This window comes from Poecile atricapillus, chromosome 1 (assembly GCF_030490865.1).
Source record: "Poecile atricapillus isolate bPoeAtr1 chromosome 1, bPoeAtr1.hap1, whole genome shotgun sequence".
Lineage (NCBI taxonomy): Eukaryota > Metazoa > Chordata > Aves > Passeriformes > Paridae > Poecile > Poecile atricapillus.
The window spans coordinates 152,284,747-152,312,549 of NC_081249.1; the positions used below are offsets into that span (position 1 = coordinate 152,284,747).

Here is a 27,803-nt window from a genome sequence, read left to right on the forward strand (position 1 = left end):
AGACAGTGCTGGACAACAAGTACTATTGAGTTTGTTTCAATATATAGTGAAGCCATTGCCTTATGACTTTCATGGGGACTGGTAATGAAAAACATAGTATACAGGATTTTCATACAGAAGATCAAGAAGTGATTATTTAGACAGATTCTTTCTGACAGACACTGTAAAGAATTAAAATTCAAAAAGGTAACAAAAGGATATCTCTGCAGCAACTATACAGCAATTTATTAAGCACCATATAGCTCTGCTTATTTCAAATGAGCTAGTGGCTGTGTGATTCACAAATAAGATGAGGTCAAATATTCAGAGCAGTGTCATTAAGAAAAGCTATTATTTAATGCTTTATTTAAGTTTTCTGGTCTCAAGTAACCTGACAATTTATGCAAAATTCTCAAGTGTCTAAGAAGTTCAGAAATATTGAGGAATGGATCTGGGTTCATTCAGTAAGGTATGATCCATAGTGGTATTTTGAATAGTTATTACTATTGATGCACCACTTGCATTCACTTTCCAGACTTGGAAAAATGCTGCATTAAATGATGTAACAGTGAACTAACATGGAAACATAAGAAACAGCAGGTTGCAGGAACACAAAAGGAAGATTTTAATTTTTGAAGCAGCTGGGAATTCAGGTGGTGGATGTTTCCCTTTTACCAATGTGTCTATTAAACAAGGCTGCTTTTTTCCTTCTTTAAAAAGAAGGAAAAGCAATTCTATTTTACATTTCTAACAGTTCTGAAGTTGTTATGAACATGGACAATCACCTTTCCAGAAAAGAGGTCAGCTACATTACAGGAAGTTTTATATAGGATGAAGAAATGTGCCTGTGCCTGATCTTGCTTGGTTACAACACAAAGGTGACCAGAAGACAGCTTTCACCAATCAAGTAATACTCAGCAGTGCAAAACAAAACTGGCATCCATCTCATTTTAAGCAAAAAACTGATGAATTCCAAAATGCTGTAAAATATGTATTCAAACCCAAGCCTATGTTTTAACCATACACAAATTTATCTATGTAAGTATAAATACACTGAGTATGTGTAAATCAAGACTTGTACCTTTTGAAATCTATCAAAAGTACTAAACTAATGAAGCTAGGTGAGGTGAAACAGTGAAAGATATCTTAGTAAAAGAAATCAGGGTAAAACTGGCAGTGAATATGCTCTGCCACTATGATCATAAATTACATTCAAGATGAATTCCACCTCTGGGTAAGAAGCACCTCAAGAAGACCTTGAGGTGGGCTGACAGGACTGACAAACTCAGTGTGTCATAACTCAGGTGTACTAAGACCAGTTTGATGAGTAAAGAAGAAAAACAATCTTCAGCTTATTTATCATCAACTTTCTATAGGAAAGCACAGCAAATACTAGCTACCTGCAGAGAGCATTGGAAACATGATGCAAACGTTTTATCAATATCATTATTTTTTGAGTCCAAGCAGTTGTATTTTATCTTAACTGCACAGCTGGAGGATGTGATCCCTAGCGTTCATTCTCTGTAATGCAACATGGGAGCCAGCCTAGTTTTCCTTGTCGTATGTAGGATTTTCATAGGTAAGGGTTTTTTTATTTTCTTTATACTTTTTTTTTTGATCATGATCTGATCTTAGTGCCAATAAATATTCAAATTAAAAAAAACAAAAAAAAAAACAAAAAAAAAAAAAAAGTAAAAGCAGGCTGTTATTTATAGTTTTCCAAGCCAACTACATTCACACTTTGGGATTCTTCTAGGGTTCAATATCACCATAGAATTTGATGTCTCCACCTTCCTACATCAACACAATTTGTAAGTTCAGTCAAATTACTGCAATTAGGAATTAATTTTCCCTTTTACAGATTTCATTTGCCTGTCACCTAGGACTGCTTTTTTTCCTTCTTTAAAAGAAACAAAAAAGCAGTTCTGTTTTACATTTCTAGCAGTTCTGGAGAATATACAGAACAAGGATTAAGAGCTGAATGGACAAGTCACAAATGCCTTACAGAAATCTTATCTTCTCCCATTAATGTTCTTAATTACTGGCATTGATGCCAGGACAGGTTGTTACTGTATAAAGTGTATTAGTTATAGATTAAGAAAATACCTAACTAGGATCAATTTAATATTAACACAACTTTTATCTGCTTTCCAAACTGAAAAATGTATTTAAACATGTAAAATTTTAAATTCTAATCTAATATATTTATAAAATTAATGCTAACTTAAGTAAGCAATATTTTCAATAATTAAGATTTATACTAAATGACAGTCTAACCAACCAGAAACTTTCAGAATCAATAATTATAAAAAAGCACAGAACTATAGTCTGGCTCTGTAAACATCAAAACCTAACAATTCAGTACAAAAAAAAAAAAAAAATCCCATTTCTATGGCAAACAGCAATGTTCTGCATCTTGAAGATAACACCTCACTTAGACCTTCAATCTTCAGAAAGTCAAACAAATACATTGCTTAATGCTTTCTACATCGCCCTATCTGAGAGTTATACAGATCAGAAAAAGGAACCAACCTTTATAATGATAAATGTCCCTTCTCAAGCTATGTATCTCTACAGATTTTGCAAGAACATAATGTACCTTTTTTTTTTTTTTTTTTACAAGGTTCCCCTTTTAGAAGTTAATTTCGAGCTCTGATTATATGCCAAATTTCTATGGAAAAAGATCTCAACTATTCTTATCCATTCTAATCTCACTAATCTCAATACATGGCATTTATGTTTAAGATTACTAAAATACATATAGTTAAGTAAAACTGCAAAGCAGAATTAATCTTGACATGAATAGCAGGGCATAAAAGAAAGCACCTGAAATGGTCTTTGGCAGAAGAAAATTAGTTTCTAATATTTTAATCTCTAGAACGACAATAACAGTATTTGGTATACTCTAGCAAGAAATACCTAAATAAACTGCAAAACCAAATTGTTTCTGTATGGGAACATGGCTAAATTTGATTGGTCATTTCAAATCAGCAAAACACCACCAAAATAACAGATATTGCAGATAATTCATATTTGTTGTTGAATTTTTTGGGGATCGAATTCATTTCCATCAGAGTTAATTTACAAGCGAATGTCTGCAAGAGTAGTATATTCAAATACACACTTTTTTCAATGTCTATCAGGTAAGAACTGAAACAAACAACCAGGTACCAGGTATTTGACAGGAGAGAGGGCAACAATTGCTTTTTTTCCCATCCTAATTGACAGAATCATAAAATGCCCTGGGTTAGAAGGGACCTAAAGATTATTTATTTCCAAACCCCCACCATGGACAGGGATGCCACCCACTAGATCAGGATGCTCGGGGCAATTCCTAACACAAATTTTCGTTCATCTCCTTTAGTCAGTCATTAATCTTGCTCAGTACGGTAAACACCACTATGTGCTTAGCAGGTCTCAATTGTGGTAAGCCAAGATGAGTAATAGGGTATGGGAAAAGTACTCATTACCATTCTTGCACTGGCATTTTCTTCTTGGAGGAAAAAAAGTGATTTATTAATAACTCCTGCAGGGTGTCCTACAGAAAAGGTTACAAAGGTAAAGATGTCATCATTTTGCGTTTCCAAGAATATTTTGATTAATTCAGCAGAACAATTGTTAAATACCAATGAATATAGGTAGGACAAAGCTTAAAACCAAATGCATTTCTAATATGCATCTAAAGGTGGCAGCAAATGTTTGTTCTTTATTGTAAGCCCAGAGTTAATCTTTGAAGAACTTCAAATGCTCTAACTCAAAGCTCTATCCAGAAATGAGGCAAATGCATCCTCAATGTCAGTTTAATGGTATGTCAAGAATTTAGCTGCTCTAATGAACACAACCGCTAAGTGATGTAATTTCTGCACACCAGCCACCCCCAACTTTCCTTTTTATATTAACTGATGTAAAAGCAATACAACCTGACTTACATGGCCACCAAATAACAACATAACACAAAGCTACTCCAAATTAGACTAATTCCAGAATCAGAACCTCTATGTTATATAGATACATAAGGGGAAAATATTTCCTACCTCAGTCAAAAAAAGCCCTCTAGCCCCAAAGTCTGCCTTTCTTCTCCACCATAACATCCAGAATGCATGTAAGTTATGGAGAGGGTTCACCTAAATTCTAAACACAAGACAAACTTGAAACATTTAGTATAAGACACCAGAAGGAGGAATCTTGCTACAGTCTGCCTAAACTTGAATTTGTTCTCTGAATTAGCATCCACACCATCACAGTCAGTTCTCATTACTGCTGCATGTACTGATGTCATTGATCAAGTTACAAAAAACAGTCTAGCCTATTTAACTCTGCAGACTATACTTTCACAAAACACAAATAAAAATAAGGCAAAAAACGATTCTGCAGAAGGAGAGTCAGTGCCAGGGCTGTGGTCTTTAGGGGGAAGCGTATGTGTGTCTGTGTGTGTGTGTGAGAAAGAAAGGAGGTAAAAGGAGGAAGGCCATGAAGAGGGTCTGGAGCTCCACAGGAACACCCTTATTTATTTGAAGCTAAGCTCCTAAGCACTTCCTGCAGAAACAGGAGCAGCATGAATTTTACTTTCTTCACTCTTATCCTGTAGGAAGGAATAAGGTTCAGTAAGATAAGTAGGCTTCTAAACAAGCCCTTCAAGTTCTTTCATCTTCAGTTTCACTTAGGAAAAAGTGCTCTTTGGTGGCAATTTTTTTCATTTTTGAAAATATGCATGAGCTACAGGATATACATTACACATATGAAGGACATACCTGTATAATGATTTAGTAAAACATATGGTCCATAGTTTGCTTTTAAAAATTTTTGTAGAGTATTAGAAGTTAAACTGGCTAACCATCCAAAAGAAAAAGTATTACTTTTCACATCCCCAGAAAGTTCACAAGAACATCACTTAAAATGTTATGCTACCTTGGTTGAGGGGATGAAGTGACAAGCCTCATCTTGAAATGTGACCACACTAAGATTTAAGTATGATTTGAATATATTGCTTGGACTAGTTAGCAAAATACTCCAACCTAACAGTAACAACAAAAAAAATCCAAGTTGTAAATTATCAACTGGATATAATAAATTTCAAGTTATATTCTCATGTGTACGTTCTTTGGTTTGCTTAGCTACATCTGCACCTTACTTTCTGCACTCAGGATGAATTCGAGCTTGACAACACATTTCAACATATTTTCCAGAAAATACCTCTTGGTATTTCAGGTTTTGGACTAAATGGGTTTTGATACAAACAGCTGGCTTAGTGATGCTGACACAGCAAGTCACTTAAATTTAGGGTCAACTATTACTTGGTTTACAGTTCTTGCAGTTCCTGTCAAATTTAAACCTACCCACAGGGAGTGTATCACACAGTGTGAAGAAAAAGTTGATAGTGTGAAGAACAGCAGAAGCACTGTATCCATGAGGAGATTTATTAGTTCCTATACAATGTCTCTATGCAGCACTGCATTGTACACACACAGACACAGACTGGACCTGTGCCCAGTCAGAAGGACATGCAAGGAATATGGAAATGGCCACCAGCTGCTATCAGAGAATTACAGAATATTCCCACTTTATCTAGAAAGTTGTCACAAGGAGAATGTGGGTGTTCTTCATGGGACATGGTAGGGTCTAGTGCTTGTTGAAAAAGTAGAAGTTAAGCATATATTTATGAATCTCAGTGGCAGTTTTTTTTCCACTGTGACAACACTTATTTAGGATAAAGTAAATAACCGGGACAATTGAACCAGGAGCTTAATTTTGGACAGGTCAAGCTTAGGAGAACAATACAAGTTCAAAGGCAAAATGTATTGTGGTTTATTAATAACAACTTACTTGCAGGAAGGATTGAAGTGAGAAACATTAGCAAACAGATAACCAACATGAGACTTCACATATGAAATAGAAAAATCGTAGAGTGCATCTTCACACATTAATGCAGCTCCGTCCTCACCACCACACCAAAAAGAAAACTAAGGAAATCTTATAAATGTGGAAAAGGAAAGAATGACAGAAGACAAGGAATTCTGCACATTTTTTCTTAGCTTGTGAAGACACTAAGAGAAAACGATTGATTGGCAAAGCTATCAGTTTCAGTATCTGTTACAGGTTTCAGTAGCTAAAATGAAAGGAATGAAATGGTAACAGAAGACTGAGAAGTGGTGCTTGTTGGAGAAATGCTGAAAAACCTAGAAGTTTACTGCCTAAGTTAGCACGTTCAGACCCATGATTTCAAGATGTCATTAGGCTGCAAGCCTATCTGAACACTGAATAAATCACATGCAAATCATTTAATGTCCAACTGCAAAGTATTAAGCTTTGATTCACTTACCTCCCATAATTTTAGATTGGCAGTTAATAAATTCTGGCTTTTTGTCTGTAAGGTATCTCTGACAAGTGTGATGTAGAACCTGAAAGAATGTGCATTTTTCTGAAGCTGTGTTTGCTACCCATTGGTCAAATGCATTTTCAAACAGTAAATCAAATTCTGGGGAATCCTAGAAGAAAAAAAAAAACAAAAACCAGACTTATTCAAGTTTTAAAAATGATTTGGAGAAAGGTATTTTTTACAATGCATTGTGTTGCAAAAAGCAGAAAGTTTATGCAACTAATAACCATCCTGGTATTACCGCATATTTTTGAATGAAAAAGACCAAAGAGGCAGGAATTTTTTTTTCCTACTGTTATTTTTAATGAGGAATAGTCAGCTATAGCAAAAATATCTGAAAACAAAAATTTATATCAAAACAGTAAAAGTCAAATTCTCATAAGAAACCCTTTCTATCTTCAGATATATATTTGGGTCTTCCATATTATGCAAGCATTCATGCCTCTCAACACAAAATCTATGGACACATTATGTTATAGAAGATGTGGCTCTGCTCTCCATGCTCAACCAAACAAATAAGCAAAGTCCTAAGTAAACAACAAATCCTAGTTATTGCATTTAAGGCATTTTCACAAAGTGTTGCAAAAGACGCAGGATCATGTGAACAAAACGCCACTCCCAGAACAAATCACAGTGCAGCTTTATACCAGATTTGGCTGTCAAAATAAAAGGATTTTATGCAAGAAGTTGTGCTATATATTTAATATTTTTGAAACATTGTTTTGCACTCTAATCTGGTAAATGGTCTTTTCTAACTGATGACACTAGGAATTCACAGGGAGATGAGTTTAAAAGAAACATTTCTAAGCTTAAGAGCTTGGTAGGACTTTCAATTTGTTAGGTATACATAGCTGCACAGTAAATGCTGTAGAAGGGTCTAAAACTCTTATGCCTTACCTGTTTGTCATTTTGCTTGTTTTCATAGCTCCTTTACCCACAGAAAATATAATTCCACTCCTTGCATTTCACAGGGTAGTGGCCAAGGGTTTCTTTTTTGTACCAAGTCTTTAGGTAGTAACTAGACTTGGTACTTGGCACTTGGGTACTAACCATGACTTGGGTAGTGACAGAATTTGGTGCACCATAGTTAAGACGCTTAGGTCAGAGCACAACTTTGAAGGAACCAAGGAAGTTATTCACAAAAATATTTTGCTATAAAAAGAACACTAAATCACTTTGTGAGCACATAGTATGAGCCACATTTTTAACTTCTAATTATGCTGTTTTAGTTCTGGAGAATTGTATTCATAAGCCTAACACATTTTAGTACAACTTTGTCTTGAGATAGCACAAAGTGGGCTGTATAGTCCAAATTAAAGGAATAACTCCACTGGTATTTAATATAGGGTTGATTTGTTTTATTTTAAGTAGTTTTTTGTTTAAATCAATGTTCACTTGCTATTTGAAGATAAAGAACTATATTTTCTAGCATAAGATGAGAAATGCTGAAATATCTGAGGAGAGGACTGTCCTAGAAAAAAATGCAGGATTCACAACATTTCACAAACTTGAATCTCAGCAACCTCTTCTGTACTTGCTTGTACCTATTGCTCTATCTCACAGCACAGCTGCATGCCAAAGTAGACCCCAAGAGGCTTAAAGCTGAAGCAAACAAGGCTCATACTTTGCTCTTTACATAGAAAAGAGAAATTAGTAAGAAAAGTATGGAAAGACAAGAAGAAAAAACCCATATGATGTGAGTTTTAGCCTCTTCCCATTAAAACTTACTTCACATATTCCACTTAGTTATTTTTTGAGAATTTGAACTTAAACCTGTATCTTAGATTTTCAGATGCCTTTTGAATAGAAGGAACGCCTGGTTCACAAATCAGTGACCTAAGAGCTCAATTTTCACCTTCTAGAAAACTGTTCAAACTCACCCGATTAGGGTCTATACCATTGACCTGGCGAAGCTGCTCGAGCATCCACTGTGTTCTCCTGACAAATGACGTGGAGCCTTCAAATTGTTTCACCTTCGTAATAGATGCTTGAGCTGGTTTCTTGTTCGTCACTGAACATACAGAAAAACATATAACTGAAATGGGCTTTGTGATTCAGGAACATGCTGTTTACTTCACTTAGCAGTAGCTGTTTTGTTGGTGTATTTTCTACAGTGTCCCACGAAGCAAATACATGTCACCAATTCTGACAGTAAGAATGCACTCTCTTTCCAGAACAACCTACACCGAAAAGCATATTCCTTATTGTCAGAATGGTGGTAAGATGCCAAACAAGCTGTCCAAATTGGATGTACTTCAGCCATTATCAATTTAAGTTACCAACATCCTGTAAAAAACCCCAGAATGACAACAAACATCTTTCCATTCCATTCTTACAATCACAGAATCACAGAACAGCTTGGATTGGAAGGGACCTTAAAGATCATCCAGTTCCTATCTCTCTGCCATGGTCAGGGACACCTGTCACTAGACCAGGTTGCTCCATCCAGTCTGTCCTAAACACCTTCAGTGACAGGGCATCAGCCACCTCTCCAGGCAATCTGTTCCAGTGCCCCACCACCCTCCCAGTAAAGATTTTTTTTTTTCTAATATCTAACATAAATCTACTTTCTTCCACTGTGAAGCCATTTCCCTTTGTCCTATCACTACATGCTCTTGTCAAAAGTCCCCCTCCAGACCTCTTGTAGGCTCTCAGGTACTGGAAGGCTGCAATTAGGTCATTCCAAAGCATTCTCTTCTTCAGGCTGAACAAGCCCAATTCTCTCAGACTTTCCTCACAGGAGAGTTGCACCATCAATTCCCTTACTGTTCTTTTTTCCCTATTTTCCCCCATAAGTAAATTTCACTAATTTGCTTATGTTTCTCATATTAAGCACTGAGTATTAATAATTTCTTTCTCATCTTCTCAATTTAGGAAACAGAAGGGGAAAAAAATCCCCGAACATATGACCATGTAAGTATATTCACCTTATTAAAAAAACCTGTTACTTTAGACTGAATTTCATATTGCTGATTGAAAAAAATAAAATGTTTTTCCAGTCTTTTCACAACACAGCACATCTAGGTCATGCTTGTGTAACACCACCAACATTTGCAACGTTTGGTTGCCAGTCAAGAGACACAGGTCTCATATACAGGGAGTATATGCACCTACTCCACTGTAAATCCATCAATCCATCCATCCGACAATAGTTTGTGAAAAACACAGGTATAAGAATTAAGGAAAAGAGTTTGCTTGACACCTCCCCTTCCAAATATTAAGGTATCACAAACAACAACCATGAATAAGAACGATATTACTTATTATAAACAAAAGGTATGTTAAAAACCACAAAGAAGATGACTTCTCTGATTTTGGAAAAAATTAAAAAAGGCAATATAACGCTCAAATTAGTGTATCATTAAGTCCAAATTGGGTTTTCAAAGAGTACTTAATAAGGGTAACTTTTCAACAGCAGGAAAACTGACTTCGTGCATTAGATGTTTCCTCTAAACAAATATTCTTTTAATCAGTATAACTCCATGGAAGTTCTAGAAGCATCTTTTACACTTCCTGTAGTCAAATGTATATTTTATTTACATGTTACTTATCTGTTGCTGCATGTTAAGTCACTCCCAAACACATTTCCACTTTCTGTGAAGAAATAGTTTGTATAATCATTGTATTGCATAATCTACTAAAGCTGATGTGTCATCTTTTTTTTTTTTTTCTACTTAAACTCTTTCCAAAAATAATTTTACCCATATGGTTTGCCAAATAAGAGTATTATTGGAAAAGTCGCTTTTCTCTGCTTTTACATGCTGGCAGTTAAAGAAAGCTTCTAAAATAATCAAGACTTAAACAGCAAGCTTGCTTATTTTTGTGCACTTCATTTGCCCAAATAACTAGGAAAAGTAAGAGGCTTCCCACTCTGAAAATGCATGCTGCGTGCACTTCTGTGCCCAGGGACTCAGCTAAACTGTAAGTAAATACGATGTAATACCTTATCATTCCATGAACTTATACAGTTAATACTGGTTCTCTGGATGAAAATTTAAAAATGCACAGATCAGTGTCTTGATGTTAAAGGCACTTTAGAATAGATTAACAAAAACAGATTAATATGAAAAGCTCTTTTCAATATCTCAGATTTAGATGTTTTCAGTTCTGTGTGTGTCTGTGAAAGTCCAAATACCCCTATGAGAACTAAACTTAATAAACAGAAAATTAATTCCAAGGAAATTTTAGTAGCGAAAAAAAAGAAAAAAAAGAGATACTACCATTCCACAAGGCAGATAATTGTTTTTAAGAAGCTGTCTTGGAATGGAAAGCACAAATGGACTCAGTATATTAATCAGCCTATTGACAAGAATGTAGGAAACGGATTGCCAGAAATCTCATTGACCGTGGAAGCACTGAGAGCCAAACGTGCATGGTGAAGTAATGATTTAGAATCTTACATCAAATGGTACAGAACACAGAAGATCAATGTAGTATCAGAAAGGTAACAGCAAAATTAGACCTAAATGACTACTGAAATGCAAAGGCTGCTATTACTAAGAAGTGAGATTAGTATTAAAGAATCATTGCGTATTCCATGGGCTAGGCATGCAAACATAACAATCCCAATAAGCAGGGATGTCACAAACCCCAGCTATACCTAAGGGGTATACACAGGTTCTGTTTCTACTTCAAATCCACACAGTACTGAGTGGGAAACAAACTCAAAAGCTGTACAAGTTTATGTGCCTATCTTCTCTAAATTTAATCTTTGTATGTATTCATGTCTTTTTTGTCAGCTCCAGTGATCGCTTTGAAACTCTTTACACCATTCTACTAGACCAAGTTTCATATATTCTACAAAGCAGTACTAATCAAAAGCTATTTAACAGTGGCTCAACTTTTATGGCCTGTGGATTATTCTCTTTCCATGCAAAATGGGCTATGATCTACTACTAAATGAGTTATGCATTAAAAAGAAAATTGTGCATACTATATGTAAGTCACACATAAAAATAAACTAGCAGCTCTACAAAACAAAGGGTTTGACACTAGGAAGCACTAGACAGATTGTGTGATCAAACACTTGTTTTCCCCCTCCAAGTCTCATGGATAACCCATCATGAAATTTATAGTCTTAAACTTCAATAGAGCAAGCTTCTTATTGTTCTGAGCACTTCTACATGACATACATTCAAGTGCTCTTCAAAACAGGGGACATTGCATCTTTCAAGGTGAGAACACCAATTTTACAGATGATACTTACACACTAAATGTCTAATCTCAGCATCTCCATAAACTGGGTCATCTGACATAACCAAAATCTACTTCTCTAAACTTCTCCATATAGCACTTTTAATAATCAATGAACAGCAGCTTTGACTTCATTCGGAACCATTAGTGCTCTGTACTACAGTGAAAGATTCACATTACATTTTCAAACTTCATCAACTCCTGAAAATGCCTATTAGTGATGAACTATAAAAGGCATCTTGATTAGATGATTGTTCCTGTATCATCAATCACATAATTCTGGGAGAGGCCAAGAGGGCTACTCTTCTATGAAGGAACCTACAAGGATCTTGGGTATGTCATCACCTTAGGCAGAAATTCAGTCTTAAGCTAAATGATGCAATCCTCTTGGGAAAACAGTAGTTCCTCCTTTACTCATGATTACTGTGCACAGCCAAAGAGATCTTAGTTGCATTTCACCTTTTGTGTATTAGTATTTTAGGAAACAGCTAGCATTTCTGTAGCATTCAAAAACCCAGCCACTCATGAACCCACCAAACATGCTTTAAAACCATCACTTATCCATGATAGCTTGACAGTGATATGGCAGCCACTGCAACTCTGAGAAATCCTTTGGCAGCCCAGAAAACCATCCTCGCTAGCTGCTCATTATGTTGCTTAAAAAGCTAAAGCACTTCCCCAGCCACTGAGTGGGAGTTATCTTGCAAACATGTAAAAACTATTTTCTAAAAAAATGTGGAAGTAATTGCATACATCTAGAGACACTTCCTCATTGACAAATCATTTATGTATTTTTTCTAGGATCTTACATAATCATTATCTATCTTAATAAAAGCCAATGTAAGTTATACTTCAATTTTAAGTGGGTTTTTTGCTTGCTTTGCCTTTTCTTAAAACTGTAACACCATGTCTTCAAAATAAGAAGCTGTAGCAGTGTGGACAAAATACATGAGATAAATGATGACAAAATGATTTTTAATTTAAAATGATACATGAGATAAAAGATGATTTATTTCTATTCCTCCAACATAAGAAGCTTTTCCTTCTGTCACCAAGACAACCTTACAATTGTTTTCTCCATATTTTAAAATCTTACCCTCCCTGTTTTCTTCCCAAAGAAAGGAAATGAAGACTAGGCTGGGGAAAAGACACTAAATAACATATCCTCATAACCCTTATGATAGTAGAAGTTTGTATTACTCTGTTCTACAAGGTTGTAAGGTAGTTCAAGCTACTACTGTTCAGGTGACATGGTCCCCAAAACATGGTCCTGGCAAGCAACTTCCAGATTTTCCTACAATAACTTGCCTACAACCAGAAAAATTGTAGAAGCTGAGAACTAAGATGGAACAAACAGGTGCATTCTGACTTAGTGAGGAATAAGATCCAGATACATGAAACTTAGTATATCATATGAATTTTAGGAAAACTATTTCCAGTCTGCTTTCCATGATGGTTGTGAGCTTTGCTACCTATTAATACCAGCTTTGAGTTTGAGCACCAAAACTTGTAGTGTTTCGTGTTTTCTCAGAACAGTTTCAACTAATACTGATTTAATGTGCAGCCTGAATTAATTCTAGAAATTTGAGCCTTCCCACTGCGATCGTCCAACTATTACCTCCTGCACACCTGCCACACTTCTTAGACTTCTATTTTCCATATTACAAAGGGATGCTCTGAGAAGACGGTGGTAAAACGAACTCAAGACTTATGTTGCCACTTCCAGGATTAATTTTTTTTTAGGTACAGAGAGAAGAAAGGATACGTTTGCAGAAAAAGACAGCTAGCCTCACTGAAAATAAACAAGACCAGCTAAAACTGGGGCAGGTTTAAATTCCCGCTTGCTGGTCAAGTCTTGCCCAGTGTCAAAATGTTCATAAGTCAAGGCCTGACTTCTCAGAATGACATCTCCTATTTTTTGCCCATATTTCCTCTTTCCTTCATTTGACAGTGCTGCTTTCTCACCATCTGGAATGTAAGGAGCTGAAAGCAGGGACAAGCAGCACAGTCCCACCTTCTTCACTTGCCAAATAGGACATGAGGATGTAAGTGGCCCTAAATACACAGCAGTGTAACCAAACATTAATTCCTTCTGTTTCTTTAGGCACAGCATAATGTTTTGACATCAAATTGGAAAAAAGAGAAGCTTTCAGATACAAAAGAGGCAAACTACTCCTAAGTCTAAACACATAGTAGTTTTCCCACAGCCCTTCCCAACAGTTCAGATAACAATATGCATCATCTGTCTGCTCAAATCAGCTCCACTCCATCACTGCCCATAACAAATTGCCAGCCTCATGCTTCAGGACAAAAACGTATGGAAGTGCTGTTCTCTTAATTAGCATATATTCATACATTGTTCAAAAGGTAGTTTTATATAAGTAATAAATTTTCTTTCTACATGCAAGTTATCTTTATCTGTTGAATAGTGAAAGTAAAATCAAGTATTAAAAAAATTGGTTAACCGGGAAATTCAGGTAAAGATATGTATTGTATCTTCCCAAGATAAAGGACTCGACAAAAAAGTGTTCTGGTTACTTTAAATGTAACAAAACAAAACAACCAACCAAACAAAAAAAACAAAAAGAAACAAAACAAAAAATTTTAATAGTGCTTTGAGTTGCAATGAAAAAGTACGTTTTTTTCATTCATGCATCTGACACCATGAAGTGTTACATGCCCAAAGTGACTGCCTATTTGCCTTCCAACATGACTGTATTAACAAAAAAATGCTGCTTAGAGGCAGAATATCTTGCCTTTTGTTTTTTCCCCAGTGATATTTCTTTTTCACAGAACCATGTAAATACTTATCCTCAAAAACAGATTTTGGCTATTCAAGCACCTGAAGCCCCCATCATTCATATCCATTACAGAAGACTCATCTTTCTTTTTTATCAAAATTTTAAAGATAGAAATATATAAAATTTTCAGTTTTAAATTGATATCTTGCTTAAATTATTTTTCAAATACAACAGCCATATAGTTTAAGTTACTGATATCAAGCCAACTGCTTTTCCTAGTGGCAGTTATATAGACAAATGTAGGCAACAGTGGCAAGAATGGCAGACTTCATTTTGTCACCAGAGAGAGAGCTTCTGCTTAACTGCAAATATCTGGAAAGGAATCTTATTAAACACTTTTTCACTTCCAGAATGATGACTGAACTTCCAGGTTTTGTTTGAATTGCCTTTTACTACTTTATATTGCGATGCAGCCAACTTTCAAAACTTTTCCCACCTCCTTTTTCCGGCACACAGTCACATTTGAGGACACAAGATCTTTCTAGTCAAAACCAGCAGATCTATTGTGTGTATGTTTTTAGTTAAAACTTAGTTGAGAGGACAGGATGGTGCTCAGGCAGATCTACCGAGGCAGGGTTACTGTAAGGAAAGGTAACAGATATTCCAGCCAGGTCCCAGGGAAGAACGACAAATTTCTCACAACCCAGACACCAAAATCTTTATTAGGGACCTCTCAATTAGAATAGAGCTCTTGCTGATCCTGACCTAGAGCATTTTATATTAGTAGTTCACCTTGTCCTGGTACAATAGAGGTTTGTCCCTTAATTGGAGAATATTTGGTGATTGAGAATTTCAGTTCACTCTATTTGTCTGGATCATTCATACCTTCAATCGTTTTTGCTCTCTTTTCCTTAAAAGGAAGGCAGCATCCTACAGAGACTTTGCTGAACACGATACTTTAAAATCACCTTGTAAGCATTTATGCTCACTGCAGAAAATCTCACTTCAATTTAGCTTAAAAATCAAGGCTCAAGATACAGACCATTGTGAATATGTGTGTGGGTTGTTCTTTTATCACATTCTGGTCACTTCAGCACCTGAAACTGTGAGGAACCAATTCCAATCAGTTCCACAAAAGTACTTGTGAACTTAAGTGGAATTTGGCATAATTCCCATACAAGTTAACAGATGTGCATCTGCAGCAGAGAGTACACTAGGAATTACCTCACCAGCCTGAAAACAATGTTTGAACTTCACAGCAAGTGTCCTGAGAGGCAGGAAGAGGCTCTGGAAAATTAAAGCCTGAATTTGTTACTCAGTAACTCATACAAAGAACACGGTATTTAACAAATAGTGCTCCATTTCTAAGCTTGCTGAGATAACTTGAGAGGCTTCAGGTTCTGAAACAAATTGGTCAACGACTTTTAAGATCCTATATTGTAAGAGAATCCTGTTTTAACAGGGTAGAGGGTTTACTGGAGCTTTTAAAGTTACTTAGCAAACTGTGTTTTTCTTGATTTTGCACGGAATCAATGACCTAAAATACAGCAGATGAGACTGCTACTAAAAAAAAAGTATTTTCTATGAGCAGATGCAATAAAGAACTATTACAGCTATTCAAGACAAAATCCCCAGCATTTGCTATACAATGGCCTAAGTCTGAACAGCAGTGGGCAAATTATTCCATTCATTTACAACTCAGACTGCTGGAGAGAGTTCTAGAGAAGCCTTTACATACACATGTCGTATGAAAACATTTAAATCTCAATATAAACAACTAAAAAAGTCTGTCAAGACTTCAACCACTTAAGGCTATGAAGAAATTGAAATGCACACAAACACACAGCCCCAAGCCAAAAAAACATCCCAGAAATATATCAGTGGGGAGGTACCTAAAGGTATGGCTGAAACGTGATATGAAGCCAAAAGAGAAAATAAATTTCAGTTTGGAACCATTTTAAAGTTTTAGTTTGGGTTCCAGGTCAATAATGAAGTGTTATTTAACAAGTCTGTGCAGACTAAACTAATTTTGTCCACTATCTGTAAATGCCAACAATAGAGGTTACTACTACAGATGTACATTCCAATCTCACTTTACCAAGTACCAATTATCAAAAAAAACAAAACAAACAAACAAACAAAAAAAAAAAACCTGAAACAAAAAACTGCCAGAAAGCCAGAAATAAACCCATGTCTGTTTTTTTGTTTTAAAGTACTCGAACAATAGGATTTTATCTGCATGAGTACATAAGTATGAATTATTTGAAAGTGTGTATTTTGCCTGCCTATACTGGACCAATTTCCTACCAGAAAACAGACAGTGAAAGTGTAAATGAGTTGACAGTACACAAAGGATAATGTAAAGGAAACTTACACTGAGGGAAGAATATTTTTTTTAAAGCAACATCCATAGTGTTCCTAGACACAGTACACTAATAACAGCCCTTCAGAGGCAAAAAACCAATTATTTTCTTTTGCAGATTTTGTGTATTAGTAATACATTTATATTTATAGCCAAATTTAAAACAGGTGGAAGGAAAAAAAAAGGGCTGTTCCTCAGATCCGGATTTCTCCTACATTCGAAAGGTTAAGACTAAAGATATTCTGAAGCAGATAAATGTCTGAAAGTCTGAAAGTCTGTGAAAGGAGAAAAAACCCACCCAGAGAACAGGCATTACATATATAGCAAGTCTGGATCAGAGAGATCTATAATCTCAAATACTTAAAGCAGTTGCACTGTCTAGGACACCCAGCAGTTAGAACCTGAGACACCAGACATGCCCCCCAGCTTCCAGCCAGGATGTGAATGCTGGTACAAGATCTATAGTGGATGGAGCTGCCTGCTGTCTTGGTGGGCGGTTCAACAGGGAACATTAGTACTACTGCAGTCAAATTTAAAAAAAGCTCTTCCATATATCCGGAGAGGAAAAATACAACGTTGCAATAGTGAAAAAAAAAATAAAAAAATCCCTAAGCCAAATTAGCATCTGGAGAACAGATAATCCTCCAAACTGGGAGAAATACAGCAGAATCACTTTAAAGGGGGGAGGGGTGAAAAAAATAAAAAAGGCCCTAAGAACAGTCTGGGTATGAAGAAATGCTGAAAAATTGCCAACAACCTGAGCATAGAGAGAACTGATACTACAAGCAGCACTGTAACACCTTGAAGGTTTGTTCCTACTACTGTCACTATGTATTCACTGCAAAATGCAATCAGAGGGGTGTATTTTACACTGGATGAACTGCTCATTACATCTCCCTGTACTTAACCCTTCTAACTGATTTTCAGCTTTCCTCTAGTAGAAACTGAGGTTCAGACTAGCATACAATAAGGCAAATTCAATATCTGGCAAGACTGTTAAAATGTGAAAAAACCCACCAAAAATATCAACATGTTTTCTAAAACTATATATTTAAATTTATGAACTCTAAACACAAGCAGATCTAAAGACATGCACAATCTGAAAAATGAAATCTGACATTGCAGCTTTTTTGTCTCATGACATTGTATTGTCTCGTGACTGACTTTTTTCAGTCCTTTGCAGTGCATTGGAGGTAACAGGGTGAATAGCATATATCATGCTACATGTTTTACAAGAAATTCTGGAAACACACTTGATATGGAAAATGCATTTGATTTCTTCCAGCCAGACACTAGAAGGTTTAAACAAGACCAGATGAAAATAATTATTCTGATTTGTTTAAAATGGAAGACCTTAAACTTCTTCTTGTATCTACCTAAGGCTGCTTCTTGTATCTACCACAATCTCTTGAGAAGGCTCAGCATACTTGCTGCCTAAATCATGAGAAATAAGAGGTAATTTGTGTTCACTTTCATACATCTGTTGCCACACTTAACCTAAAGCAGAACACATCAGGTCCAACCATTCTACAGCAGGATACAGAAACAAGCCAAATAAAACCATGTCCATCCAACTGTTCCAGAACTAACATGTGACATCCACCACTGAAAAGCAAAGTAATATTCAAATACCAAGTTTAATAATTAAGACTTGACTGTGAGATCTCCTCATGGAAATTACTCTGGAAAGTTAAAATCAAATGCAATTTCTCTCACAGCATAATATTGTTCCAATCTTGCCATACTACACTGCTAAATTTTGGAAAAGATAACCAACTAATTTATGATTGAGCAGATACTTTTGGCAATACTTATCTGGAGCAAGTATAAAACCAAGTTAGGTTTTTTTGGGTTTTTTTGATAGAACCTTTCATCTCTCATTAGATGTCTTGCATTTATCAGCATCCTAGTTCTTATGTATTGTACTTGTCATTCAGAGCAAAGTCGATTCAGGACTAAGAGAGATATCCAAACTCAATCTTCAGGAAAAAAATGTCCACTAGTATTTGTGACAGTCTTTGAAAGGCACCCAACTTGTTGACAGAGATTTAATCTGAATCTAATATTCTGCTCTTTCTCTAGGAAAGGTTTTGCTGCTTGTACCAATTCCATCATGAAGCTTTAAAGAAGCCTGTGCACAGTACTCAGATAACCAAAACACTCCTGATTTCATGACAGACTGGAATTACTTTGTCAAAACATGCCAGAGTTCTTCCATAGCTGCCTGCTCATTTATACAATTCAGAATCACAGAAGTGAATCTGACCTCTAGAGGTCACCTAGTCAAACCCCTGCTCAAAGTGGGGCGAACGTTATCATTCAGTCAGGTTGCTTAACTGCAAAAGATAGTAAACCAAATTAAGAACTTCACGTCTCTGTGGTGATTTTTTTCCCCTGTCCTCTCCAGACTTGACAGGCAGCCCTCCACCCCAAGCAGTGGATTAGTCCAGACCAGGTGCAAGATTTCGCACAGGTTGTCTTGGCCAAACAACACAAAGTCCCTTCCTATTGCCCCATTCCCACATCTAGAGCCATCTCATTAAAATCCTACATCCTTCCCCACCAATTTCGTCATCAGTCACCTGCAAACCCGAGGGACACAGCACATTCTGCTATCCTAGTAATGGTAAGGGACATGAACTGGACTGGCTCCAGGATCAGCAGCTATCCCATTAAGACACTGAGTAGATACAGGATCACACCTTTGAGCCCTGTGGTCCTCTCAGCTCTTCCCCTCACCTCATAGTCCACCTGTCCTATACCAGTTACCCCATCTGCCTACAAGGACAGTGAAAGCTGTGCTACACTGCTGCATGACTCTATTCCCATGTAAGTGAGTGATATCAGATCTACTCAGGTATTCATAAATTCTTTTACAAGCCAATTTACTGCTGTAATGTAGAATAGGGAGCTACAGACATTTCGTCTTTTAGTGTTTTGCATAATTTTACCCTCGCCAATATTTTACTTCAGCATTAATTATTGAAAGCTCATGGTCTAACACTTAAAATCAGACCAATTATGTAATGCCAAACATAGTGTTTAAGGGCCTAGCACTGAGCAGATTTTCAAATTAAATTTGATTTACAACTTTCAATTTAAGTAATTTTTCCATAAGCTTATAGTGAGAGCTTGAATGGACTCTAAAAATACATAGAAATTACATACTACTCAGAAATAATTCTGTTACTCAACTTAACTGCACTTTTACTTGGTGTCAGCATTTACTTCTGATCAAATTCTATTTCCTTAACATTTATGTCAGTCATTTTTACTGTGCTGACCACTCTGTAAAAACTGCAAGCACATTAAGGTACGTGAATAAAGTAAAAGAAAAAACCCATAGTATTTCTACCAGAATACGCGTTTTTTCTCTTCCCCCCATTCAATATTAATCTTTGTATAAAGAAACAGAAGAATCTCCAAACACTAGGACTAACAACTGGATTTTCAACATATACAAAACAGTTGCTATTTTTCTTGTATGAAATTTATTACTATGCAACTTACATGCATTTTTGTATTTGCAGTTGCCTTTATAAACAGAGGGTTTTTGTCAGTTGGTTATGACTTCTTGGGAATATATTTCTTATTCTCTGCTTTATATACCTTTAATACAGAAAATTCCCATTCTGAAAGAAAAGTTCCTCTGTCTCTTTTGATGTTTTACCTGTAGTAGAGAATTTGCTTGATTCTTCTGTCCTCTAATACACAGTATTAATATAATCTATTACTCTAAGCCTCATAGCTTGTAAATTTGCTGCTAATAGCTTTCTCCCACTGCATAGTTACAGCCAAGAATCACCATGACTGTTGGCTTGTCTGCTGCCTAGTCCATGAAGGCTGTCCTGTAATTAACCTGTTAGAGTAATCCATAAATACTCATTGATAAAACCAGATAAATGGCATAGCAAAGAAGAAAATCTGTCATCTTGACTGTAAATTGCTTAGTTTAAATATAACAGTGTGTTTTTCAAGGGCTTGGATCTACATTAAAATTTGCTGCTTAAGACATGAACAGAATGGCTTTAACTTGAGCTACAGCAGTGGCAGTAATACGTCCATAGGATTTTCAGTTTCCTTAAGCCTTTACCCTTTGTGAAATAAAATTCTTTAAGCTTGCCAAAAGTATTGAACATATAAAACCTTCATAGTGGTAGCTACAGAGACGAGGAGGTAGCCATGCTCTCCTCAAAAGACAGTAACTGGCCTTTTCAAAATAAAAAAGTCCAATATAAAATTTAATTATAAATAAATTAATGAAAATACAGTTGCATTACTTAAATTATTTTTTAATAGCTGCAGACAAAAAAACTTGACTGTGTCCTGAATAATACCTTTTCAAAATCAGTATCACTGCAACACATGCACTCATATTCAGCTTTGGCAATTCATAAAGTAAATTCTGAACACTGATCAGAAGTTACAGCAAAGCACTTCCCTTAAGATATTCCATTAACTATTTCTGCATATTCTACATAAATTAAGGATTTAGAAGATACTTACAGATTTTACCACATTATATGCCTCTTTGTTGCCAATCTCCATACTAGAGCAATATATTCAAGTGTACAAATGTATGAAGTTAATTATTGCCCCAGATTTTTATATTCTTTCAATAGCCTAAAAATAGCCTTTCCAATGACGCAATCATAAAGTAAACTGACACTACTTTCTTCACCTCCCATTAGTAATGCTATGTATTTCCACTGCAGATTAGTAAATTCCTGGTAAATCAATTAATGATACAGATGTTAAGTAGATGTAAAAAAAAAAGTTTAGTGACTAACATCCTCTGAAATTACATTTGCCATGTGATCAAACAATGAACTAAGAACTGAAGTCATAACATTCAGAATGTAATTAACATGTACTGACTTCTGAGCTCAAAAGCATTAAGAAAGAAAAAGGTATACTTATAGATCAATGGCACACATAGCTACTGTTTTAACTTAACATTCAAAAATCATGGGATGAGAGCTGGCCAACAAATAAGTGTCAAAACTTCTTGAAGAAAATAACTTTCCTTGAAAGTTGCAGATTTTGTCAATTAGGTTAATCTTCAACAACTTTGTCCAGTGACTTACATTACAAAATTAATCCCTCAAAATCCATTTTAGTGAATAACACTTTTATAATTCCAGAAAGAAAATATGACTCAGATTTAAAAAAAAATTAAATACAGTGAAATTTTATGTTTCAGAAGTATCACTATTAATAGATGAAAAGCAAAACTGACTTAACTGAAGATACCCTATTTTACTGAGAACTTTCCCATTTATTGAAGACAGAAGACATGAAGTCCCTCTCCACAGACTATGATATTTTGCAATCTGTCCAGCTGCTTGACAGGCTGTCAAGAGGTATAAGTCCCAGCCAATCTGAATTTACACATATGGCCTTTATACCCACTCATCAACTGATGCAATCAACACCAAGCCTTTTATGACTGTCTATACCGAGGACTTAAGATTGGATGTTTTACGGGTTTAAGAAGCAAAAGGACAACGAAGTTCAGCCAAAGTATGAAGAGAAGTAACTTCAGCATCATTAGCAGTTCCAGTAATGTTAAGATTCATTAAGAATCCTCAAATTTATAAAAAAATAAGTCCTGGAGAGCAGTGTAACAGTACAGTTAGTAAATAAATGTAAGCATTACAAGCAACCTATTTCTAGTTTTTAATGCCTAAATGCCACTTGAAGAGGTGAATCAGGACTTACTTCACAGAATAGTGACTTATGTAGAAGCCAAAGAATGGCTGTTTCTAGTAAGGAGTTTGATTATTCTGCATTTCTAACCAGGATATTTATTTTTGAAGTTATGCCTAAAATTAGGAAAAATGCATGTCTTATCGTGAAACACATCATCCTCTATATTATAACATCCTTTTACATTGATTCTCAGTACAGAGAATTTAACACTGAATTATCTGTGCTTCCTTTGCCCCCTGCTCCTCTCCTCCCCTTGCCATGGTTAAAGAACTTACAGGACTGCATAGCCACAATCAGAGGATTCTTTTCTCAGTGCAATTCTATTAAGACCACACCCATCTACATAAGAAAAAAAAACCCTTTAACCAATATTCTTGTGTAATACCTTTTTCTCATGCAGAGAATTTTACAGACTCAAGAGTGACTATTCTAGCCTGGAAGGTAACTATACTGCTGAATCTTTTATGAACAAGGCATTATTGGTACCACAGCAACAAATCCATACAGCTCCGCTTAAAAAGTTCAAGCTTGGAAGCAAAACCAGAAATACTAAACCAAATAAATTAATCAAAAGGTTTGTGAAGATTGTGCTATCGTCAATTTTAAAAGGAATCACTGACCACTTCAACAGAATATATTATGCAATACTAAAAAGGAAAGAAATATGAAATTGAGAGAAGATTAAATAATCATTATTTGACAAAGATTGACTCAACGTGGCTAAAGGAAAATGCTGAGCAGTGAAAAGAACACTGTACAAGTCTAAAGCACAACTGGTAAGAGCAAGTGGAAGTCTCATTTCAAATCAAAGGTTATTTACTTTACTGAGCTCAGCTCTATGCAGTTTCAGGAAGTGGGGCTGGGAGATCCAGGGCTGCAGCCCATCTATCACCGTTTCTCCATGCTTAGAGCCACACATTTGTATTATACACCACGCACCGCTACTGTCTGCACTGCTCAGACATGTAACACTTCCCTTTCCTATCAGAGCACTGAGACAACGGTATGACAATCTTCTTAAGTCAAGATAAAACGAGAACAGACAAGGAGCTTTGTCACAATCTATTTTCTCCTAATAGTTCTCTTCTGCACCATTTCCCAGCCGGCCAGGCCCAGACATCAAGAGATAACTGGATCAGAGCTTCATGTCTCTGCCCGATGTTTCAGGAGAAAAGAGCTCCAGGCCACTGTCTTAGCCACATGGCCTAAGGCTAATATTTTTTGTTTGTATAAATTGAGGACAATTTCATCCATGCAGTATCAAGCTGTGTCCTGCTTCAGTAATAAATAACTGCTTTGATTTGTTCAGACTGGCAGAGATAACTATGTTGCATCAAGACCTATTTTATTATTAAGTTTTATATTTTGTGGTTGGCTCTCTCAATGTAAGGAATCAATTTTCCGTACAAATAAGCTATAAACAATGAATCATTTAATGTTTTGTTTCAGATAAGCATCCATCTTAAGGAGACACAGACAATTCAAAGCAAGCCAACTGTGGTGCTTTTATAGCCGGTTTCTCTGTCCTCTACCCACCAAGAAAATACAGTGCACTTCCAGACCTTTTCCTTCTAGAAAACACATACTATTTACTGAATTCCTTAGAAACAAAAAAATTTAAACAGAATGGTTGCTGAAGAATTTCTGTTAGAGAGGAGGAAAAGCATTTATTCTTTTTCCATAGGAGCAATTAAAAAAAATATAAAAAGGATCATGAATTCGTCCTTGCAAAGACAAACCTATTCAACAACCCTTTATTTTGCTTCCTTTTGCATCCTAGAACCTTACTGAATAAATAAATTTCAGATTAGAGTTATAAGCTGGGAACACAATCAAAATTTTAATTGCTTGAAACAAAAATGCTAAAATCTGTGTGCTTAAAAAAACACAGGATTTGCTTCACACTCTGAAGACTTGCTTTCACAGCTTTGAAGAATTTACAATAAGAGCATATTGTCGACAGCTATAATAATTTCTGCAGGTCTAACCCTGTCTCCCAATGAAGGTCGGAAAATCAGCCGGATATTTCAAAATCCCAAGACTGTAGCAATAAAGCTATCACATCACATAAGTTGCTCTTACATGAGTGAAATTTAAGAGAAATTTCCTAGAAACACACATTTTAAAAAATTATCAATATTCATGAGCTTACTTACTTAAATATACATTAATAACAGCAGTTAGACCTTAAAAAGGGGGGGTGGGGGAAGGGAGAAAAAAACCCCCACAGCCAACCCTACAGGCTAATTCTCCTAATGAGAAACCTTCACTGTTTCAAAAATACTAATTTCCAGTACCTTCTCCATCTGGTAGCTATTCCCAGTTAGTGACCCATGGCAAATACAGCCGTTTCAGCTTACACTCACTCAGACCAGCATTCTGCTGCTAGGTAAGATGCCCTACTAAAACCAAAGCTGTTGTGCTTCACCCCGAAATACATGAATAGAAGATCAAGAATAGGACCCCTTGCTTTATGAGGTTTAATTCTTCATTCCATCTTTTCACACAATCATTTGAGAACTCAAAAAAATTAATTAAAATTACATATTGAAATCATTACACCATCCTTCTTGAGTTCTTCCTTACTTGGCATTTTTTCTGTCACTTGCTTTTCAAGAAACAACAACTTATTTTTCAAAACTTAAGTCCCTGTTAAGGAAACAGCAAATGGGACATGAGAATACCTGAGAACCACTGGGACACAGTAATGAGTACCTATATCATTTGATTTGTCTAACTATTGCAAGAGCTGTTCATAACGCTTCCTGCAAAATCTCCTGTGGCATCAGCAAGAGATGCTCACTGAACCCTTCTGTCCTCCCAAGCTTGAGAAAATTGAAATGGTTTTCTCTTACATGAACTAAAATCTTAAATCCACAAGATTACCTATGAATCTAAAAAAGGTTTTGTCTGTTGGAGACAGCTATGTACAAGCAGTACATTGCAGCATCAGCTGGTTTAACAGTTCTTAAGCGAACCCATCTGCATCCCAGTTTTTGTTTTCCACAAACTGACTCTATCACAGCTATATAGATTATGCTATTTGATACTAAAAGAAATGAGCACTACTCTAGAAAATTTAGATGCTATAGGGACAGGTATTCAAGTACTTAATAATTTGGCAGTGCTAGAAGTGAAGGGGTGTGTCCCTATTAGCATGTCAGGACAAAAAATAATGGTAATGAGGCCTTCAAAAGGCTCTTTAGAAGTCAATTTAGCCTTTTCAGAGATTTACTGAATGTGGTATAATTGCAAAGACACAAGAAGTTGAATGTGATCCAGAATATAGCTATAGAAACTACATCATGGAAAGAAAGCAAAGGCATTTGGACTAAAAGGATATAAGGACTAAAATTACAGGGGAAGGGAGCAGAGCAGCCTTGTCCCATTTGAAGGTTTTCGTCTTAATGTCTTGCTCTCCCCTAGTCAAACTCAGCAGCATGATGCACAAGAAATACAGTAATGATGAACAGACTTTTAAAAGAAGCATCTCACTAGTTTACAAATGCTCTAAGATTACTGGACAATACCACAGGAATAGTAAGGTCTCCAGGTTTTAATTATATTTTAAAGGGACGTCTGTTTCAGATGTATTTTACGTGCCAAGTTAGGCTGGAACATTCTCTGATTAACAGGTATTGACTATGACTAGCAGATATATAATAGTAAAATCACGATCAGATTACTTTAAAGCAAATAAATGAACCACATCCATTTATCTTAAGGAGAGCTGAAATGCATCATCAGTCTAGTGATGTTTCACAGCTACAACACTCCTACATACCAGGCATTTAAGAAGGGATCTTAAAAAGAGGCAGAAACATTTCTACATATCTGTGTTGGTCAAATTATCCAGATATAAGAGTTATTAATTTCATTTTAAAAAGACCTTGCAGTAAGGTCACCCGTGCATCTTCCCACCCACGGGAACACACATATTAGTATCATGCTTCCAAGAAAAAGGGTGCTACCTGATGCAGTACTTCTGCTTTAGGAAGAAGCATTCCTTTACCAATATCCCACCATAAGATACTTACAAGGATTAGAATATGACAAGAAAATGATTCCGTATGTTCTCCCCAACTCACCTGATGCTGCCAATCAGAACGACATTTCCCCTTAGAAAGACAAGCATATATTATACATCTATTTTTGCAATACATGACATCATTTTATATGCATTATGTTAATTGCAATGCATATAAAATGAAGATTTGGGACTATCAACAATGTTGATACTTAGTCTTTGTTCATTGGTAAATAAAGTACAATAGTTTGAGGAAATAAATCACACATTTCACATAAATCTGGTAGAAATAAATGCCTTAAGTCAGATATCCTCTTTACAATGGGCTAGCCATCTCTGAGGCTTGGGTGACTGAACTAGAACATTTATTTGGGTTGCAAGCTGTTAATTCTACTGCTGAGAGCACTGTGCTGCTTGTGAACATATCCTTAATGTAATGGGCTGTCATGACACTCAGCTTCCTCTGAGAGTATATCCTTGTCATGAGGTTACCTTACCTTTAAGGTGGTTGTGAGAGCTAAGGAAGTTAAAGTTGCTGGGGACTGAAAGGAGTCTCTTCTCCTGACCAATTATTGGTCATGACTGGGAACTGACAGCAATTTTAACCATTGAAAAGGGAGATCAACTTGTGAACCCTACCTTAAGATGTAAAATCAGGGCACTTTAGTTCTCTTTGTTTCCTGGCTGTGAAGGGTGGCAGAGCTCCAGGCCTCCCATTCCCTGCCCAGGCCATACGGCCGGGCGGGGGCTGGGCTGGGCCTGCCGCGTCTCCCAGCCGGGAGATGGGGCCTGCGGAAAGTTTTTCCCAGGCTCTGGCCGGGCCGGGCCGATCTCTGGCTCGGCTGCAGGCTTTGCTGTAACTAAATTCACTAGAAACTGCTGAGTGAAGAAGGAGAGAGGCTCTGGACCTGCAGCAGGCTGGGGCAGCAACTACACTCCAGAGCAGCCATGAGGAATTTTCTATCACAGACGGCTCCAGCTCCTGCACCGGCAGAGGTCACAGAACTATCTACAAAAGCCTGAGCAAGATTTTAAACTTTTCATTTCCCAGAGGAGAATTGCAGATTAATCTTTTTTTATCCAGAAAAGGAAAAAGAGAGTGATGAACATGAAAAGAGACTTTATAAACTACCAGTGACAAGAAAGAAAAGAAGCTTCAGGAAAGGTAGAGAATTAAGAAGATGCTTTAATTAAGATGAAATATTTTTCTGTTAAAGCTATGGAGATGGACAATAAAGTCCTGAAAGAACTCCTTTAATTCATGACCGTATATAGGGAGGAATAGAGTGTTCAAAGTGAAAATTTCGAGTAAAAAGTAGAGTGATTGTGATATAGTGAAGTGCTAGAAACAGTGAAGCGAAAATTTGAAGCCTTGGGGAGCAATGAGAAAAAAACTGTTTTCTGGTGAAGCTC

At 36.2% G+C, this 27,803-nt stretch overlaps 1 protein-coding gene across 2 annotated transcripts in view; it reads right to left on the bottom strand.

Annotated features, from left to right (window-relative positions):
• STXBP6 (syntaxin binding protein 6) overlaps window positions 1–27,803 on the bottom strand; it is a 105,470-nt gene that overhangs the window by 17,472 nt on the left and 60,195 nt on the right. For both annotated transcript variants that reach the window (XM_058829302.1, XM_058829301.1), the window contains exons 3-4: window positions 8,236–8,366; window positions 6,299–6,464 (exon numbers count right to left, since the gene is read on the bottom strand). In XM_058829302.1, coding sequence (XP_058685285.1) covers window positions 6,299–6,464; window positions 8,236–8,366 — 297 coding nt within the window. The remainder of the gene's footprint in view (window positions 1–6,298; window positions 6,465–8,235; window positions 8,367–27,803) is intronic.